Consider the following 21,262-nt stretch of genomic DNA (forward strand, 5'->3'; position numbering starts at 1 on the left):
GCTGTAGCCAGGCTGTGTGGGCAAAACCCAGAGCAAGGCCATGGTGTGATGCATCGTTTACAAATGGAAGCAATAGAATGTATTGTAGATAAGAATAGCATTCGACGCCACCACCTGTGCAAGAGAGAATGGGGTGGAGCCGGTCACTGCAGTGTTAGGTAAATAAATCGTTGGAGTTGACGACGGCCTCGGGGGGAAATGACTCTGACCCAGTCCTAAACTGGGAGAAGATGAAACCACACATAAATAAGTACGAGGGATTCGGGGACTGAAAATCTGAGCTCTGACGTCATTCCGGTTTAGATCAACTATACATTACACATTTAGTCAATTTTGTTCTTTTAGTACACTTTGTCCGATCCAGCAGGCTTTTGAATTCGTTTTTCATTTCATTTTCAAACCTTTTTTTATTCTCTAAAAGACAGCTGAGATTTTCATTTCCAATGTTCCAAGGCATTTTAATACAAGCAAAAGAACATACTCAGTTCAGTTAAAAAGGTTACAACTTGACACAGTGGCTTGAAATCAGGCCTAAACTCTGCCAGAGAGGGAGATACCATAACCATATATATTGACCGGAGTCCCTCATGGGCTCGCAAACGTAGTGTGAGCTTGTAGATCTGCTATTTTCGCGGAATGTTCACCCCCAGAATAGGGACACTAGGGTTCAGGTGGTTACTCTCCAGAGAGTGCTGGAGAAAATTCCATGAGCTAGAGGCATCATAGAAGAAATGAAGAATGCAGTTTTACCAAGTTCAGTGCAAGCTCTGGGAATGTAAGAACTTAGCCTGGGACCAGACTAATCTGCCAGTGCAAAAACAAAAATTGCCCTCTGCGATTTGGGTCTGGCACCGCTCCGTTGTGAATCCATTTCCTGCTCTCGAAGTCTGGGGTGACCAATCAGGGCCCAGTATTAAAATATGTGAGTAATTGGTAGTTGTAGGTCTAACCAATTGCGTCCATAGCCATTATTTTGATCCCGCCCTTTGGGGAAAAAAACTTCCTCATAGAAGCATCAGACTCATATCCACGCAGTGATGTAGTCTGGCTACGCGAGGCTAGTAAGAACTATGGTAGTCATTAGATTAGATTGAGTCCTGTAGGTTCCAGAATTCCATCCCAACAAGGTTGTGTTGTAAGGAGGCAGCTTTCCATGACAAAATAAGTGCATTCATTGCAAAGTGATTGTGAATTGAGATGTTTGAGACGTGAAGAGAAGCAGAGACTCATATTGTTATCAAGTTGAAGGTGACTCATAATCTGTTGCATTCAAGTTGTTCCGCCATTCAGCTGATGTTCCTGACCTATTGATCTCTGATGATCGTCATCTCTTATCAGTTAAAGCTACAGTCCGTAACTTTCATGTATGTTGATTCCCTCTTCCGGTGGAGAGAGGTAATTGCAACAATGTCTGAACTTTGATTGGTTGGTTGACTGACACTTTTATTGACAACAATGCCTGCATACACATGAACTGTCATGTCTGTCGAAAGAATAAAACACAAAAAAGCGTGAGAGTTTACAGTATTTCCATTGTGGTCCTTTATAGCTACAATAAAGATGGCGGTGCATCTAATGTCCTATCCACGCCATCCGATTCAAACAACTTTATTGACATAGGTGCCCTACTTACCCGACACCAGGGTCTAAATTTCTCAATTGAAGAGTAGAAGAGCCACCTTCAACTACTACACTAGTACACTAGTTTTATTGTATCAACATACTCTACCATACAGATATACTAGTTATATTGTATTAACATATTCTACCATACAGATGTACTAGTTATATTGTATTAACATATTCTACCATACAGATGTACTAGTTATATTGTATTAACATATTCTACCATACAGATATACTAGTTATATTGTAATAACATATTCTACCATACAGATGTACTAGTTATATTGTATTAACATATTTTACCATACAGATATACTAGTTATATTGTATTAACATACTCTATTAAAACAAGTCCCGGAATGTAGCTTTTAGCTTTAACCTGGTGGAGCTGATTGTAAAGTATGTTTCTAGCTGGCTAGAGGAGTGCATTGTTCTGCCAATGATTATACTTTAGTCACGATGTTACATAACAACATGACTGAGCAGAACGACCTCCAGTAGCTTCAGTGCTCTGTGTTATAAGTGGAATGAAATGAATAGATAACCCACGCCTTACAGACATGAAAATGAAGCCAAAAATATACTCCTCCTTTTGACGCTCAGTCTCAAGGTCCTCCTCAGAATTGAGGAAATGTGAATGTTATTCCAGCCCTGAGGCCAGGCTAAAATAGTGCTGAGCAGTGTACAGCTACTGTAGTGCACATACAGTCTTGTCAGAGGTGCAGGAAAATGTCAATTTAGATAAAAGGGGGGCTAATTGGCGGCGGGGCCTCTTTGACGAAGGAAGCAGCGGAAACATTGGTTTGTTTGTTAGTCTTCGGCTTCTCTCTGGACGCCCGTGGCCTCTGGCCTGTACATGGAATGGCTGAACAGCAGCAGAGGAACAACGGTGTGAACTGAACAGGGAGCCTCTCTGGCTTCCTCGTGAATGGTAGCGCTACTCCTGGTAGCGTGGTGTGGTGTGCTCCGCTGCCTGGCACGGTGAGTGAGTGAGTGTGTGTGTGTGTGTGTGTGTGTGTGTGTGTGTGTGTGTGTGTGTGTGTGTGTGTGTGTGTGTGTGTGTGTGTGTGTGTGTGTGTGTGTGTGTGTGTGTGTGTGTGTGTGTGTGTGTGTGTGTGTGTGTGTGTGTGTGTGGTGTGGGGATTTGTATACATTAGATTGTCTTCACAAGCTCGAGCTGTGAGTGAGATACAGGGCCCCATGTCACAAGTATATATTGTCGTTGCTGTTGGGCAGAAACCTCTTATCTCCGTATTCTAACCTTTTGTGTTTTTTTCGTAAACTAATGCCCTACTTGATCATACTACAGCGTCACACAAATGCATCAAAAGTAGCAGATAGGTTCGAGCTTGTAGATCTGCTACTTTTGCTGTTTTTGAATTTAAATTTTGGACATACTGTAGGAGGTTTCCACCCAACAGAGACGATATAAAAGTTTATTTTATTTGTGGAGACGTATAAAAATGAAAGTAGACAGGCCTCACGCAATAAGGTAAATTACAAACTAAAGATGACTGTGAGGTGGTTTTAACCCATTCAATCCGAGAACGCATCTGTGTCATTTTTTATTTTTTAGCTACAACCATTATTTTATACTTTGGCTATTAAAAAATTGCAGATATACAAGCTCATGTGCTTGTATATCGTGAAAATGTGTGCACATCTTTGAATATATATATATTTTAAAGCGAACATTTGTAACTCAAATCTTTGCTTCTGGGGGTCCCTGGAACTAAATATTTTGAGATGGGGTCGGCGGCCAAATACATATAATGTTGGGGGTCCTTGACATGAAAAAGTTTGAGCACCACTGATATATAGCAACATACGTTTTTCAGAAAACTGTTAGGATTTAGAAGACATTTGTAGAATCCCCAGAAGCAAAGATTTGAGTGAAAAATGTTTGCTTTAAAAAACATATAGGCCTATATTCAAAGATTTGCACATATTGCAAATATTTATTAAAAAAAATATTGCAGATCTACAAGCTCATAGCACAGATAAGATGACTACTGGAGGAGAAATGCTTGCCTGGAAAGGGAGTACGGTACAGTTTTAATGTGATAAACTAAGAAATTCACTTCTGGGGCAATCACATTTACAGGAACACTAAACTCCTTACAACGCCTTTAGTCTGAAAATAAGGAACTCAAGAAGTTCATTTATGGGAGAATAGTGTGAACCTTTACAGGCTGATTGGCTGAACTAAAAAGGCACTGAAAAGTGAGGTGAGTCATTTACAATATTGGTCATGATCACTCAGTAGCAATAACACACTTCAAACCTCACACACTAAATGGTATGGTTGGGATCCTTTAGGATTTCTTTTTTTTAAGATTTGTTTTTGCCTTTATTGATTGATTTTTAAGTGAAGATTGACAGGAAAGAGGGAGAGAGACACGCAGCAAAGGTCGTCGGGAATGGGAGTCGAACCCTCAAAACGCAGTCAGGCTACTTTAGAGCCTAGGTGCCCGGACCTCTACGCCAGCGGTCTGGGCCCTTTAGGATTTTGATGATGAACTATTACCTCTAACGGTCCCCCATTAACGATTCCTGTATTTTGAAAAAGCAATATCATTTTGGTCTTCATTATAAGTTTTTGATAAACACAAGTTGAGACATACATACTAGTATTGCATACATATTAATGTAGTGGTTCTCAAAGTGAGGTCCAGGGACCCTCTGGATCACTTCAGGGGGTTCCAAATATAACTCTGTAACTCTGAGAGTGTACAAATGGAGCCATGCAGGTCTGTAACTCTGAGAGTGTACGAATGGAACCAAATGGACCCTTACAGGTCTATAACTCTGAGAGTGTACGAATGGAACCAAATGGACCCTTACAGGTCTATAACTCTGAGAGTGTACGAATGGAACCAAACTGACCCTTACCGGTTCATTTGGTTCCATTTGTACACTCAGAGTTATGGTTGATCCTTGAAATTAAAAAGTTTGAGAACCACCATACAGCAGACATGAAATCCACATACTGTACCAGCTCTGACGGTGTGATAAAAACCCGTTCCGGAAACGGTTTCAAATGTGATGGAACCGAATCCTCTGGTTCATATGGTTCCGGATCTAAATAAGCAGTTTAATTTGTGGTTCATCTGTCCCAAGATGTTCATTGACAGTGACACCTGTCTCACGCTGCAGCTTCCTGTGTAAACGGAGACGCTCGGTGAGTCGAGCCCTCTGTGACCTTTGCCCCTTTAGAAGAGCGTCATGTAGCTCACAGGCACAAGAGAAAAGACAGATATATGAACCATGCACATTATAAATCTTTCATTTGAATCCTTTGAAGTTTCCTTCACGCCCCCAAACACCCCAAACATCCCCGGGGGAAACAACCTCGCTTTGTCCCATTCTCTGATCGCTCCCCAGAGGACTGTCCTGTTAGCTTGGGGAGTCAGCTGTCGGATGCCACAGCGTTCCCGCTTGAGGAAAGCTCATGCAGGGGTGTGGGTGTGGGGGTGTGGGTGTGTGGGCGGGGGGGGGGGGGGGGGCTGCCTACACAGTAAAATCCTGAGTGTTAATTAATCCATTAGGACCGGGAAAGCATAGACTGTGTCATTTTTATAGATTTCTTTGACTATTCAAAAATAGCTGATCTACAAGCTCATTGCACGGCACTGAGTGCTGCGCTATGAACTTGTAGATATGCTAGTTTTTTTAAAAGCTTGAAATGTTTTGCAAATTTATATATATATATGTATATATATATATATATATATATATATTTGTATTTGTATTTTTGTATTTGTATTTTGCAAACATTTGTAAGTCAAATCTTTGCTTCTGGGGGTCCCTGGAACAAAATATTTTCAGATGGGGGTCCGCGGCCAAATATCTATGAGAGAGAGAGAGCACAAGCTCTCATCCACTGAACCACTGATATTATAGCAACATAAGTTAAGAAAATATATATATATATTTTTAAATAGCAGATCTACAAGCTCTTAGCGCGGCACTCGTATCCAGTCTCTTTATAGCTTTAACATTTTCAAAAAGTTAAAATCAGTTAATTATAAAGCGAGGAGAAACAAAAAACACATTTGGCTGTTTTGTTTCTTTGTACTATGAAAAACCTGATATTTGTACTTTAGATTATTGTACTCTTCTTTTGATACCCGGGGCCCAATGGAGGGAGAAGGCTGCCCACTGTTCTTAGTTGTTATAGGATGGGTAAAAAGCAGAGGACGAATTTCACCTATGTGCATATACTGTATATACATATATACATATAATGGGACAAAAATAACACCCCAAAGGAGTGGGGACTATTCTACTCTATTCTATTCTATCCTATTCTATTCTAACTACATTTTAACACCAGATGCTTTTCTTAAGTACATTTTGTGTGAGCTAATTTAACACTTTGACCCAAGTGATTTTCTTAGGGGTGAATTTAACTTTTACTGAAGTAAAAATATATTTAAAGTAAGATATCTGTTCTCTTACTCAAGTATGGCTTCAAGTACTTTATAAACCACAGTTTATTTATCTATGTATAACTTGAAAGGCAGAATTGGGCAGCAGTCATGGAGCAGTTGCAGCTTTGTTACATGGCGGCTGGACAGCTACCTCTAGGCGTCAATTTAGAGGGGAAGTACCTTTGCTTTAAGGGGTCAATGTCTACACTTTCAGAGCCAAAGGAACAGAACATCCTCCCTCTGTTCGTCTGTTGTGGATGAGAGGGTTTATTTATGTTGACGAGCCGGAGGCGAGGGGAGATGTGGGGCTGGATGGGACTCCAGCGTCTCTAAACAAACACCTACACACACACACACACACGCACGCACGCACGCACGCACGCACGCACGCACGCACGCACGCGCGTGCGTGCACGTACACACACGTTGTCGTACCCCCTGCTGTTACTGTGTTGTTGTCAAACGTAGCGGGATGATGTTGTCACTGCCAAGTCCAAGAGGTCCTCTCTGCTCCGTCTGTTGCAAAGGGGGGTGGAGGGGGTGGGGGGGGGGGGTTTGGGGGTCTTTCATCTTGTATTGTGTGGTTCTGATGTGAGCTGACAGGGGCCCGCCAAACTGCTGAGTAAGTGGAACCAAGGGTCCTCCTGCCTGGGGGGGGGGGGACCGGGATGGGATGGTCCACTTTGGGTACAGAACTCGCACAGAGGCACCCTGACCCAGTGGTTCTCAAACTTTTTCATGTGATGGACCCCTACATTAATGTGTATTTGGCCGTGGACCCCCATCAGAAAAGGTTTTGTGCCAGGAACCCCCAGAAGTAAAGATTTGAGTTAAAATGTTAGCTTAAATAAAAAATATATATATTCAAAGATTAGCAAAAACGTTCACGATTTTTCAAAAAGCCTTGTGAAAAAGGGTGAAATACAAGTAAACAGTGCTTTCATTAACAGCACTAATGAGTGCTGTTGATTAAATCATGGTACACTGAGTGGGCATGAGTAGAGTAGAGAGGCTACTCTGGTAACCAATAGGTCACCAGTTGGCCGCCCCACCAGCGTGCCCAGTACATGTGTCAAAGTGTCCCCAAAGATGGTTGATTTAGAAAGATAAACCATCCCAGTTGGAGCCACTAGAGGCGAAATGGTAAAGGTCTCCTAAGTGGGCGCCGTCTGACTGCAGATCTCGCAAACTTTTTATTTATTTTTGTCTTGGGTGTCCCTGAGCAAGACATTTAACCTCTAACTACTCTCCTCATCATGACCATCTGACCAGCCATCAGCTGGGTGAATCTGAATAGTGAATTATTCCCCCACGGGATTGATAAGCCTCCACCTTCCATTGTTATTGTTTGTTTTATTATTGTGTCATGTACAGGATACATTCAATCTCCTTTAGGAGGCTGACTCACCTAAGCCCTATACACCTTGTCATACAAATAGTGAAAATAGCTATTATTATTAGCAATTTTCACTATTTATAAAAGATGATTACATTATTTTTTTAATCGTCCCAAAATTAGACCTGGTTCATGTGGATAAGACCGGATGTGACGGGTTTGTTAGCTTGAAAATCACTTGCAAGCGGAACCTCCGTCGTGCGATGGAGTCTAAATTAAGCTTCCGTTTTCCCATGTCGCTGCACGGCTGCACAGCAAACCTCCAGGCTCCCACACATTCAATTCTAGACACCTGATCCCCCAGCTATATCAGTTGGGTAACATATTTACTTGTCTTCTCATCTCCGTCTGGTATCATTCATGTCCATCTCCAGTTGGTATAACTCTCTGCTATTTTTAGGTTTCGGGGTTTTACTATTAAACCTCATGCCTTCGGCTGTAAGCAGTGGGACAGTGAACTCACTGAATTGAAACCAGCTGCGTATGAATCCTATGGTCCGGATCACAGTTTAATTCCTGGCTGATGTGTCTTTTTTCTGTGCCCACAGATCCCTATGAAACCCTCGCCTCTAAATTAAGAAATAACATCTCCCGCAAAGAACAAAACCCCTTAGCCTTCATCCAATGCCCCGATTTAGACTGTTGCACGCCAGTTTTGCGGCACCCCCAAAATAGCAGATCTAAAAGCTCAGAATGCATTGCTCTGCGGCGCATTCTGAGCTTGTAGATCGGCTGTTTTAGGGGCCTGCGACACCCGCGCCTAACGAAGTATAAGTCAGACTTCAGATGTTTCCTCAGGTGGTTGTTGTGTGTTGTGTGTGTGTGTGCATGGCTCAACCCGTGGTGCTACCCATGAACTCACGTTTTGTGGTGTGTGTGTGTGTGTGTGTGTGTGTGTGTGTGTGTGTGTGTGTGTGTGTGTGTGTGTGTTGTGTGTGTTGTGTGTGCACTGCTACCTCGGCAGGCCATGGAGGTTCAGAGGGCCATGTCCGCTGAGCTGCAGACCCTTAAAGAGGAGCTGCGACAGAGAGGCAACCACAGCAGACCCCAGGACGAGGAGCTCATCAGTGCCATGAGGGAGCAGGTACAAAAAACACTTTAACCCATTCAATCTGGGAAAGCATCAGTGTCATTTTAGATTTTAGCTCTATATATATGATATATATATATATATATGTATGTTGATATATTATACTTTTGCTATATTATAGCAACATATGTTGCTATATTATAGCAACATAAGTTTTTCAGAAAACTCTTATGATTTAGAACAGTGGTTCTCAAAAATAGCAGATATACAAGCTGTACATCTGCTTCTTTTTTTAAAATCTTTATGTTAGAAAATAAATTGAATGTCCAGAAATTGAACTCAGATGGGGGTGGGGGGTCCACAGCATTTGTAGAATCGGCCTCAGGTCTTAATGGGTTAATGACCACTGGGCAGTGTTGGAGAGAGAACATTTACTTGAGTACTGTACTTAAATAAATGTTTTGAGTATCTGTACTTTACTTTTCTTTTCTTTTTTTTCTCTGTGCTTTTTACCCCCTTTTCTCTCCAATTTATTTCCTGCTGACGGGTGGTACAGTACATGCAGTGACTAATATCACCCTCCTGTGATATAAGTAACGCTCGACAAAGGCTTAGCCGGATGCACCTACGCAGTGTCCACCACTGCTACTGGGGGGTTCCGGATCCCAAGGAGTAGCCATGGCAACGGCATTTCATAGGAACACCGATCTTTTTATTTATAAACACCCCTGTGGGTCAGGAAGTTAAACAAATGATAAACACACTTTGACCTTTGGCTCTGTAATTGGGCTGCTCTTTTTTCCCTCTTCTGCAGCAAACGCGACGTGTTGTGAGCTTGTAGATCTGCTATTTTTGGCTAATGTTTCCCCCAGGATAGGGTTCAAGTGGTTAATGAAAAAAAAAAAGAAGCTCCTATCACACAAAGATTTGGCGGGCCCCCCCTGTTGTAAACCTGAGGACACCAAACACATGCACTCGCCCACACCCACGCCCACACACACACGCACGCACGCACGCACGCACGCACGCACGCACGCACGCACGCACGCACGCACGCACGCACGCACGCACGCACGCACGCACGCACGCACGCACGCACGCACGCACGCACGCACGCACGCACGCACGCACGCACGCACGCACGCACGCACGCACGCACGCGCGCGAGCACACACGCACATACAAATTTGAATTATAATACTTGTGTAGAAATTAGCTTGCATTTTTTCCATAATCTTTGTTTTCACAACATTTTGTCTTAACTCAAAACAATTTAAGATAACCAATAAGGGTCAACTTTTTTACTGTTAAATTAAAGCAGCACTATGTAACTTTCCTCTTCTACTCCGGATTTGAACCCGGTTTCCCGCACAAGGGCACGCACGCGCGCACGCGCGCGAGCACACACGCACATACAAATTTGAATTATAATACTTGTGTAGAAATTAGCTTGCATTTTTTCCATAATCTTTGTTTTCACAACATTTTGTCTTAACTCAAAACAATTTAAGATAACCAATAAGGGTCAACTTTTTTACTGTTAAATTAAAGCAGCACTATGTAACTTTCCTCTTCTACTCCGGATTTGAACCCGGTTTCCCGCACAAGGGCTGAAATGCTTACCATTGAGCTAATAGAGCCCGCCTGCTTGCTCAGGGGATACATTGAATCTTGACCATCAGGTCACTATTCGTGTCAGATCCTGTGTCTATGAGACATGACCCTCGTAATGTATTTTATAGATGTGGACTCAAATAAAGTAATGAAAATGTGTGTGTGCAGGTGGTGCGTCTCACCCAGAAGGAGCAGGTGTTAGAGGAGAGGCTGCAGACTGTGAGTCAGGAGAACATGGAGCTGAGGGAGAGCCTGGCCACTGTGCACAGCACCCTGGATCTGACCAACCACAGCACCCAGCAGCACAGCCAACAGGTACTACACACTAACACACACAACCACAGCACCCAGCAGCACAGCCAACAGGTACTACACACTAACACACACAACCACAGCACCCAGCACCAGTGGGCTTGTATAGGATATGGGCGTGTCTGATAAAATGAATACCAAATATCTAAATGCTGAAACAAGCAACTAAAAAACTGTCTGGGGTGCTCGCAAAAGCCAGAGAAGACGTTAAAAAAGACCACAAACATGAAACGTGAAATATCCGCTAAGTGGATTCTAAAAGCTCTTTTCCATTATGAACCCAGAACTTTCCAGAAACCATGAAGTTCTGTGATGATTTTCTTTGTTTACCTTTCCATTATAACTAGAACTGACGAGGTACCACGTTCAAAAAACCAAAAAAAAAACAAAAAACTGTTTGAGCTTGTAGATCTGCTATTTTCTGCAATTCTTGAAATTGTTTGAGAGTATAAGGTATGGGTTCCCAGAAGGGTTGGTACCACCTCCTGGAACTACTGGAACATATTATCTCAATCAGAACACCTGGTATTTGTTTACTCCTTCTTCATACAGGGATCTCCTTATGGAGCAACCTGCCCCTGCTTATCAAACAGAGCCATAATAACATTAACCAAAAGGTTTATTTTGTGATTGATTTGTTGCCATCGGATACTGCTTTGAGTTGTTGTGCTGTTAAATTTTTCATAAAATCAAAACACGCGCACGCAGGCGCACACACACACACATGCACGCACATGCACACGCACACACACACACACGCACGCACACGCACTCCCTCTCTCTCTCTATGCTTACCCCCTCTCTCCCTATCCCTCCATCCATCTAATGGCTTCAGTCGCATTTTGTTTGAAAAGCACTGCTCTCAGATGCTTGTACACTGCAGTAGTAACCAAACTGCATGGTGTGTAGTTGTAGGAATGAACTGCAGTAGTAACCAAACTGCATGGTGTGTAGTTGTAAGAATTAACTGCAGTAGTAACCAAACTGCATGGTGTAGTTGTAGGAATGAACTGCAGTAGTAACCAAACTGCATGGTGTAGCTGTAGGAATGAACTGCAGTAGTAACCAAACTGCATGGTGTAGCTGTAGGAATGAACTGCAGTAGTAACCAAACTGCATGGTGTAGTTGTAGGAATGAACTGCAGTAGTAACCAAACTGCATGGTGTAGTTGTAGGAATGAACTGCAGTAGTAACCAAACTGCATGGCGTCGTAGCTGTGCAGGAATGAATGAGTTTTGACAACAACAGAGGGCTTTTCCACTCCCCAGTCTGGCTGACTGGGTTTCGCTGGGATTGTGCACAACATTGCTAAACAATCACCTCATCCACTGTCTTTGTAAATTGTGAATTCCACACGTTCTGCCGGTGGACTTCTTTCATGTTTTGCTGCTAGCTGGAATCCAGCATGTCAGGATTTCGCTCTCACTGAATACCGGCTAATGTTTTAACAGAGGTTTTGAGGCCTATCTAAAAGACATTTGTTCCATGAGTTGATGCACAGTGGTGGAACAAGTACTTAGATGTAGAAATGCCACTGTGTAGAAATACTCTCTCCTGATTGATTGATGATCCACCTGAAAATGTATTTTCTGTTTACGAAAGACCTGGAGAGATGGGGAGACCCTACTGTTACTGAACATAACTCTATCTATAGCAACAATAATTACTATCAGAATATAGAGCTTTAACACATTGAATGCCAATCGCGTAGATCTACGCGAACCTATTTAAAGCCGCAGCGTGCCAGTCGCGTAGATCTACGCGAACCGCCGATTCCCATTGATTTTGCCCCAGGTGCACTTTCCGAATTTTTTTGATCCATTTCCGTTTCCGGTTTCCGGTCGGAAACAGAATTATTCGGGTTCCGTTTTTTTCGATCGTATCCGCTTCCTGTCTGGGATCCTGTTTAAAACTCGATTTTCTCGGTTGTTGTTTTTCTCCTCGCTGATCACTGTTTATGGTTGATCGGCTGTATCTTCAAGATGGCGGCACGGATTTGGAAACTATTTTCGCTGGCCGTTTCTCACGGATCCGCCGTGTGTTTAGAACCAAATGAACGCGCACTTTTAACTTATTTAGCGAGGTCTGTGGCGACATGAAAAAAACAAAAAAACAACAATAAAACGCTGGCACTGGTGAGTACATTATGAGATTAAACTCTGGCATGGAATGTGTTAACCTTCTAACAAAAAACATTTTGATTTCAGCAAAAAATATATTACTTTATTCTATTATAATTATTAATGCATTAATGTGTAGTTCATGTTGCAGTTGGTAAAGGAAGGGCTTATTTTAACTACTTTATAAGTATATAAAGTAGTTAAAATAAGCCCCTCCTTTACCAGGTAGATACAAGATTGTGACTCCCCAGCCCTCATCCTCAAACTATATGGTTTTATTTTATGCTAATCTATGATACATCTTAATGTATTTGTGGATTATATTTTATACTGCTAACCTCAATCTATGTGTCCAGCTAGCGGAGGCGTGGCAGGAGGTGGAGGCGGCACGCGGACGCTCCCAGCAGCTACAGGAGCAGGTGGAGGAGCTGCTGGAGGAGACGTCCCTCCACCAGGCCAGGAGCCACGCAGACACCTCCCTGCTGTCTGAGCTGGAGAGCAGCCTGGACGGAATCCCTCTGACACACAGCTCACAGCAGGTACATTAAGACACTCTTAAAAACAATATAGACACTTAAGACAAATACTTTTATTTTTACCCCTTTTTCTCTCCAATGTAGTCGTTATGCCAACTGATTCCTCCCCCCACACATTTCTGTGTGCTGTCACTGCTGTTGTATCCTACTGACTCACCTGCCAGTGAGGAGCCCCCACCGAGAGGACGTATGCCTTCGTCCTACTCCTCCCGCCCAACACTCCCCGCTGACAGGTGCCACCCGCAGCCTGTAGTAATACGTGCAATTGACCAATATCACCCTCCACGCCCGGCTTCCCTCCCCCCGAACACGGGCCAATTGTGTTCGTATAGACGCTTGGCGAAGCCGGATGCACTGCGGTGGATTCGAACCCACAAACTCCGAAGTATTTTAACACTGCGCCACCCGAGTGCATGAGACAAATATCAAAGGAAAACAGACTCTGCACACTGGATCCAGCCCCAATAGTATTTTTTTTCTTGTTGGTAATATACAAATACATTTGGAGCTGGATCTAGTGTGCAGACTCTGGTTTCCTTATAGATGTGCGTATATTCAAGGCATACAAAATGTAATTCGGCAAAGTGACATTTATAAAGCATCCGTTTGTTGTTCACAAACATCATAAGTGTTATAAAGTGCTGTGACACGTAGAGCCTGAACCTGTGATGTTTGAATCACATTGATAATCAGTGGGACTCCAGCCATGTCTGAAGTCCCATTATGTATTTGAGACAATAGCTTGTTGAGTAACGGGGACTATAAGCATCAACAATGCTTTTTCATCACATTAATTGGTGACAGTATACATAAGATGGTTAAAAGATTCAATTGATGGTCTACAAAATACTTGCCAAAACAAAGTTATGGTCATTATATCAGATGTGAAAATTGGTGTAATCCAAAACATCCAAAACAAACTTTCCTAAGTTGTACCCAAACAATACTCAAACAATACAGCACGCCTCATATCAAGTACACTTGTCTTAGATTACGAGGCCATGTGACGATATGAAGATGTTTGAACCAGATAACCAGGACAAACAAAAACACTTGAAGACCTGCTTCAAACAGCTGATCTTGGTGCTGTGTTTCACACATTGTTATTCTTATCCAGGCTCGGTTTTTCTCGATAACAATGTTAAAACATAATTTCGATATTATTTATTTCATTGTTTACCTGGTATCCTATAGTTTGTACAGATGTACAGATTATTATTTATTATTATTATTATGATGATAGTATATTGTTTAGACTGATGCTAGGTTCCTAGTTTACCTGCAATCCTAGCTTACTGAGGCACTACACTATCTCCCTGCCTTTGATGTATGTGATTAACTTTCTTATTGTCAGTCGCTCTGGATAAGAGTGTCTGTTAAATGCCTATAATTGTAAATTGTATTGTTTATTTTCTGATGTCTTGCCCACGATGATTCACATGCATACATCTAAGACCCTTTGACAAAAGCAAGTGGTAATGAGAGATTAAAACAGAATGCAAAACAACACCCACTGTCCCTTTCCACCCTCAACTGGGCAATAAGAAAAGCCTCCCTATAAAAATAAAAAACCCTAGCGGTCCAGGCGCATACCATATATGCTGGTAATCCAGCTTGACAGCGTGTCGCGGGTTCGACTCCCGATCCCGACAACCTTTGCTGTATGTCACCCCCCCCCATCTCTCTCCCCATTTCCTGTCAGCCTACTATCCTATCAATAAAGGCAGAAAAAGCCCCAAAAATATCTTTTAAAAAAAAAAAACTGACTTCCATGACAGTGTGAGTAGTGGAACACATTGCTACTCATAAGTAGTAAAATGTGTGAATGTTCAGCTTTTGTACTGAAGAACCCACACATTATGAGTCAAAGCCTTCTGTGGGCTGCTGTGGAAGAGAGAAGAGAATCAAAGAACCAACACTTTTTCGGCTGCCTGTTAAAGCGCCAGTTACACTTCGGGAGCGCGCAGGGTGTCGATCGTACCCCGGAAATAGTTAATCTACAAGCCCACAACGTGTCGGGCCCGCGACTCGTTGTGGGCTTGTAGATTTGACATTTCTGGTTGCGCGACACCAGCCTTTATTGTTGTGTTCCAGGCAGGAAGGTGTGATGTATAACTGCACCCATGAGTCATTCAATACATTTCCTGTTTGTCTTTTCCCACATTGTTAGAATATTTCCTTGTCGCGCCTGTTGTTGCTACTGTCGGTATACTTTTTTTTTTTTTTTCACGTGAATTGCTGTCGCTCGTGGATGGATAACGGCACACAGCTGGTGAAATCGTTTGGCACATGAAAATTCACTCAGTCAAAAATCCTTTGTTCTCTTATCATAAGATCAGTAATATATTTGACTACAGGAAGTTAAATAAAGTGCAACATTGTGTGTGTGTTGGCTGTGCACACAGCACAACCTATCTAATGTCATTCTGGAACCGGGTGGAAGAAGTACTGCACTGTGTAACTTTCCTCCTCTACCCTGAATTTGAACCCGGTTTCCTGTGTTGAAATTTTTACCATTGAGCTAATAGAGCCTGCTTGCTCAGGGGATAAATTGAATCTTGACCATCGGGTCAAAATTCGTGTCAGATCCTGTGTCTAGGTGAGACATGACATTTGACACAATCTAAATGTCTCAATAGAAGAGCAGGGAGACAAAATACAACCACCCCAATTGTATAAGTTATATTGTATTAACATACTCTACCATACAGATTGGACAAAATGACATTTTATTCATAAAAAAAAAGTGTACTAATTTAAATCTGTGTAACCACTTAAACCATTATTTTATACTATTCAAAAATAGCAGATATTCAAGCTTGTAGATCTGCTTTTTTTTTTTTTTTTTTTTCTTTTTTTGTACAACATTTGTAACTGAAATCTTTGCTTCATGGGGGTCCCTGGAACAAAACATTTTGAGATGAGGGTCCGCGGCCAAATTCATATCTAAAAATGTTTTCTAAATCCTAACAGTATGTTGCTACTGTATATCAGTGGTGCTCCAATTTTTCCATGTCAAGGACCCCCAAAATGATATGTATTTTGCTGCGGACCCCCAACTCAAAATATGTTGTTCTAGGGACCCCCAGAAGCACAGATCGGAGTAAAGATTTTTCGCTTTAAAACATATTATATATCTCTGCTGTCCGGCAGGAACCAGCTAACTCCAAAATGTTAATTTTTCAGGAATTGAAAAAAGTGGAGTTAGGAGGTTTTGTTCATCATTGATAAGAACAGCTGAATGGACCTCCAAGCTCACAATGAGGTTGGAGGTCAAAAGGGGGTGGAGCCTGGAGTCAGCTAAACCAGCTCTTCGCTGGTTTAGCAGAAGATTTGAGGATCCAATGGAGTTAGCTGGCTTTGTCAGAAGCCCTTTTTAATGATTTTCATTGGTTCAATATTTTCTTTACCAACACACAGACGTAAAGGGTGTTCAATGGCCCTGATTTATGGAAAAAAATGCAAAAGCGTCAAAATGGAGTTAGATGGTTTCTACCGGACAGCAACGAATTCAAAGATTTGCACAAATTGTCCATGATTAAAAAAAGAATAGCAGATCTACAAGCTCAGCCGCGCTACTGTATGAGCTTGTATATCTGCTATTTTTGAAAGGCCAAAGAAATCTTAAAATGACACAGATGCGCGTTCCCAGTCTTAATGGATTAGATTACTTTAACGTTAGTGAAGTGTTGAGTTTCCAGAGAACAATGTTGTAAGTTGAGAGGGGAAGAAGGAGACTGACTGTCCTCCTGACCCATTTCCTCAGGAATGGTTTGAAAACCTTGGCGAGAAGAGGAGTGAAACTCTAGCTGTCCTAGTAGGACAAACGTCATGTGTATTCACTTGATGTGTTTTCAGTACAACATGGTGCAATGATTCATTTATTTATTCCTACAAGTGCAATACCAGAATGTATGTCATCGCTGTTGGGCTGAAACCTTGTACAGTGAAAGTATTATCGTTGCTGTCGGGCAGAAACCTCTTATCTCCATATTTTAACTTTTTGTGTTTTTTCAGATCCAACAAGCTCAAAACGCATCCTCAATTCATCAGTAATACATACAATACAATACAATACAATATATTGGTAGAAAACTCAGTAGCATCAACAGGTATATTTACAGAGAAAGGAGGGGCGGGTGGCAGAGGATGCTACAGTACTACCAGGGTGTTCAAGGAGTTAACCCATTCAATTTGGGAACGCATCTATGTTATTTTAGATTTCTTTGGCTATTCAAAAATAGCAGATCTACAAGCTCATAGCCGCGCTATGAGCTTGTAGATCTGCTATTTTTGAAAAATCTTGGTTTTTTTTTGCAAATCTTTGAATATGTATTTTTTTAAGCGAACATTTGTTACTCAAATCTTTGCTTCTGGGGGTCCCTGGAACAAAACATTTTGAGATGGGGGGCCGCGGTCAAATACACATCGAAAATAAATGTCTAAATCCTAACAGTATGTTGCTATATCAGTGGTGCTCCAACTTTTCCATATCAAGGACCCCCAAAATGATATGTATTTGGCCACGGACCCCCATCTCAAAATATTTTCTTCCAGGGACCCCCCAGAAGCAAAGATTGGAGTTTTAAAAAATCGCTTTAAAAATATATATTGTTTCACACATTTTCAAGATTTTTCACAAGCAGATCTACAAGCTCTTAGAGCCGCACACGGTGCCTGCATATCTGCAATTTTTTGAATAGCCAAAGAAATCAAAACATTTCACAGATGCTTTCCCAGTCTTAATGGATTCAACTTTGTATTTTGAGGTCAGCCAATAATAATAATAAGCAATGGATATGTTCTTCCTCTATTACTTTAGATGACAGAAGACGCGCGCTGCGTCCTCCAGTTGCTCCTTCCGCTGGCCCAGGTGGAAGCCAGCGGCCCGGGCGAGGGTTCCGAGGTGGCGGCTGAACAGGAAGACCTGGCGGCCATGTTGCAGCGTCTAAAGGGAGTGGCTCAACACCTGGCCCAGACACGCTGCTGTGCTCCTCAGGTGAGAGTTTGGCACAGAAACCCAATAGAAGTAGGTGAATAGAAGGTGCTCTCACAACACACTCTGACCTGGTTTATATAGAAAGGAGAAACGTGATGGTCTGTATTGTGTGGCAGCCTTTGCCGCAGGGTTGCAGTTTTGACTCATTGCGTGTGTGTGTGGGCGTGCGGCCGTGCGCACGTATCTGTGTGTGTGTCAAACTCTGACGTGTCCCTGGATTAAGGAGTTGGTAAATGGTTCATTTATATAGCGTGCTGCGTGTGTTATCCAAGGCGTGTTACAATGTGCATTACATTCACCCATTCCCACACACATTCACACACCAATGCCACCGATGTGAGCTTATAGATCAGCTATTGTTTTTTTTTATATTTGGGTTTACTGTATGTTGATTATTTTTTATCTATCAAAATGTTATTTGTTTCTTTCGCTTATAAGTTCAAAAGCTCGGGTGGCGCAGTGGAAGTCCCTGCCCACCACCACGGAAGTTGTGGGTTCGAATCCACCATGGTGCATCCGGCTTTGTCGGGCGTCTATACGAACACACACTGTTCGGGGGAGGAAATCCAGGCGGGGAGGGTGATATTGTTCATTGCACATAATCCTACGGGCTGGGGTGGCACCTATCAGCAGGGAGTGTTGGGCGGGAGGAGTAGGACGAAGGCTCTACGTCCTCCCGGTGGGGGCTCCTCACTGGCAGGTGAGTCAGTAGGATGCAACAGCAGTGACAACACACAATACCTATGTGGGGAGGAATCAATTGGCATAACAACTAAATTGGGGAGAACATTTTTTATTGGCTACCCAAAATTTTGAAAAAAATGAAAAAAACATTCAAAACATTCTCAAATGGCAACTTTGCACTTTTTTGACAATATCAGTCAAAACATTGGTAACTAATCGGTGGTCTATGTATGCCTCTCCAAAATTGGGATGGGACCCAAAACCCTGGCATCGGATTCAGGCTCTATAGAACAAACAACTCTATCTGTCTCTCATACACAGACGATGCTGTTGTGCCAAGCTTTCCCGTGTTGAAACACATGCCACCTTTCCTTTAGACCATACCAGGCCATGAGCGAGCACACACAAATGGGAATTGTCCCAACGGGTGGCTTGTGGCATTTACAGTCCATTTAGATTTAGCAACCTGAGTTTATCAATGTAACTAAACCCGCTCGTGTACACCCCCCCCCCCCCTGTGAAGCCCCATTCAAATAGGCCATAACAACACAGAAGCTCTTCATTTGGTGTAAATCTCTGTGGTACGCAGGCCTGACACCCGATCATCCTGCTAACGTCTGTATCCTAGGAGCTGAATCGGGACCTTTGTTTACAGGGCGGTGTGAGCCGTGTGGGAATCTGTGCCGTGGTACAGGAGAGTAGAGATCAGGTAGCCCAGTAATGACGGGCTCTGCAGTATCGAGGCCCAAACATCTCGCTTCCACACTTACCCCGAAGCATTGTGCATCCTAAATGCTTCACCGGGTTGTTTAACCCATTCAATCCGGGAACGCATCTCTGTCATTTTAGATTTCTTTGGCTATTAAAAAATGGAGTGCGTCCAATATAGACGTACCATACATCAAATGAAAGGTCTTTGAAAACTGTACACACCTGTCAAGGTTGCGTTTAAGCCCGCCCCTTCCCCCGGAAGCCACGCCCCGGAGAAGGCTCCTAAAAACTCCCCATTGAAACCCCATGTTAAATGAAAAGTGCCCGATTCGCTCCGAAACTTTTTCTACCCCCCCTAAGTGGGGGTCTACGAACAAATACTTCGGGCTCGGATTTTGGCTCCGCCCCCCGGAAGTGGGTGAAACAGGCACTTCAAACACTTTGTTGAATTGTTCAAAAACATTCAAAGTTTTTTTTTGGTGAATTTCTATTTTTCTAAGATGCTCCTTTTAACGCAGAATTTTTTTCTATTTTTTATATATTTTTTTATTGGTTACTTTTTTTTAGATTTCTTTTCATTATTATTTTTTTTTTTTGGCGTTCGCTTCCCGCGTTCGCGCGTCTTACTTGTAGTTATACTGTAGCTGCTTCAAGGACAAACTGAACCATAACAAGATAGGCTGTACCAAAACAATAGCTATTAGGCCTAGTGGAGACATTTAGGCTCTTACAAGCTGTCAAATAGCATAACGTATTGTAGAAGTATTATAAGTGATGGTAAAATATGAAGGTTATAGAAGCAGCCATATAACTTCTTCCTCAACCGCTTCACCCCTACTGTACGTATGTCAGAGACACAAGATCAGCGTACACGTAGGTGTAGATGAGTAGAACACGAGATAGGTGAAGCAAGTCGTTGTCTAAGTGTTTTCAAGCAACGCTGATTAAATGAAAAGGTTAGTAGGTTTAACGCATTAATACCTGAGGCCGATTCTACAAATGTCTTCAAAATCATAGTTCTCAAACTTTTTTGTGTCAAGGACGCCCAAAATGATGTGTATTTGGCCACGGACAACCCCCCCCCCCCCCCCCCACCTGAAACTGTTCCAAGGTTTTTCAAAAATGTTCAAAAATAGCAAATGTGCAAGCTTGTATATCTGCTTTTTTTGGGGGGCTTTTATGCCTTTATTGATAGGATAGTAGGCTGACAGGAAATGGGGAGAGAGATGGGGGGGGTGACATTCAGCAAAGGCCGTCTGGATCGGGACTCGAAACTGTGACGCGCTGTCAGGCTACTTTGGAGCCTATAGGTGCCCAGACCGCTACGCCAGCAGTCCGGGCCAGCTTGTATATCTGCTATTTTTTCATTGCCAACGCAAAAATCTAAAATGACACAGATGCTTTCCCACTAACAGCAACAATACGTTTTTCTTCCATTTGTGGAACAGAGCGTGAGGAGAGAGCATCTGAGTGGAAATGGTAAAACAAAAACATATCAGTGATTGACGCTTCACTGCGTCATTGGAGCGCTGAAAAAAAGTCAAAGTTGCTCATTTGAAGTTGCTCAACTTCTTTTTGTAGCGTGTCGCGCCCCCTACCGTGACAAGTGTCAGACAGTTTGTAGCTATATGTCGCTGGCTTCCATTGAAGAATAATAATAATAATGATGATGAACACATTTTATTTGTAAAGCACTTTACAATTGTCACGAATCTGCAGTGATTTAAAAACATTGGCATAAAACAGCAATGGCATAAAAACAGCATAAGACCCAACTAGGGCTATGTGAAAATAAATGGG

General features: G+C 42.5%; 1 protein-coding gene across 1 annotated transcript in view; it reads left to right on the forward strand.

Moving 5' to 3' along the window:
• LOC308085029 (BICD family-like cargo adapter 1) overlaps nucleotides 1-21,262 on the forward strand; it is a 36,567-nt gene that overhangs the window by 6,906 nt on the left and 8,399 nt on the right. The window contains exons 4-7 of the mRNA XM_080428046.1: nucleotides 8,420-8,539; nucleotides 10,268-10,414; nucleotides 12,889-13,071; nucleotides 17,891-18,067. Of these exons, the coding sequence (XP_080284172.1) occupies nucleotides 8,420-8,539; nucleotides 10,268-10,414; nucleotides 12,889-13,071; nucleotides 17,891-18,067 (627 nt within the window). The remainder of the gene's footprint in view (nucleotides 1-8,419; nucleotides 8,540-10,267; nucleotides 10,415-12,888; nucleotides 13,072-17,890; nucleotides 18,068-21,262) is intronic.

This window comes from Gymnoscopelus braueri (assembly GCF_963280865.1).
Source record: "Gymnoscopelus braueri genome assembly, chromosome: 5".
NCBI classification, from domain to species: Eukaryota; Metazoa; Chordata; class Actinopteri; order Myctophiformes; family Myctophidae; genus Gymnoscopelus; species Gymnoscopelus braueri.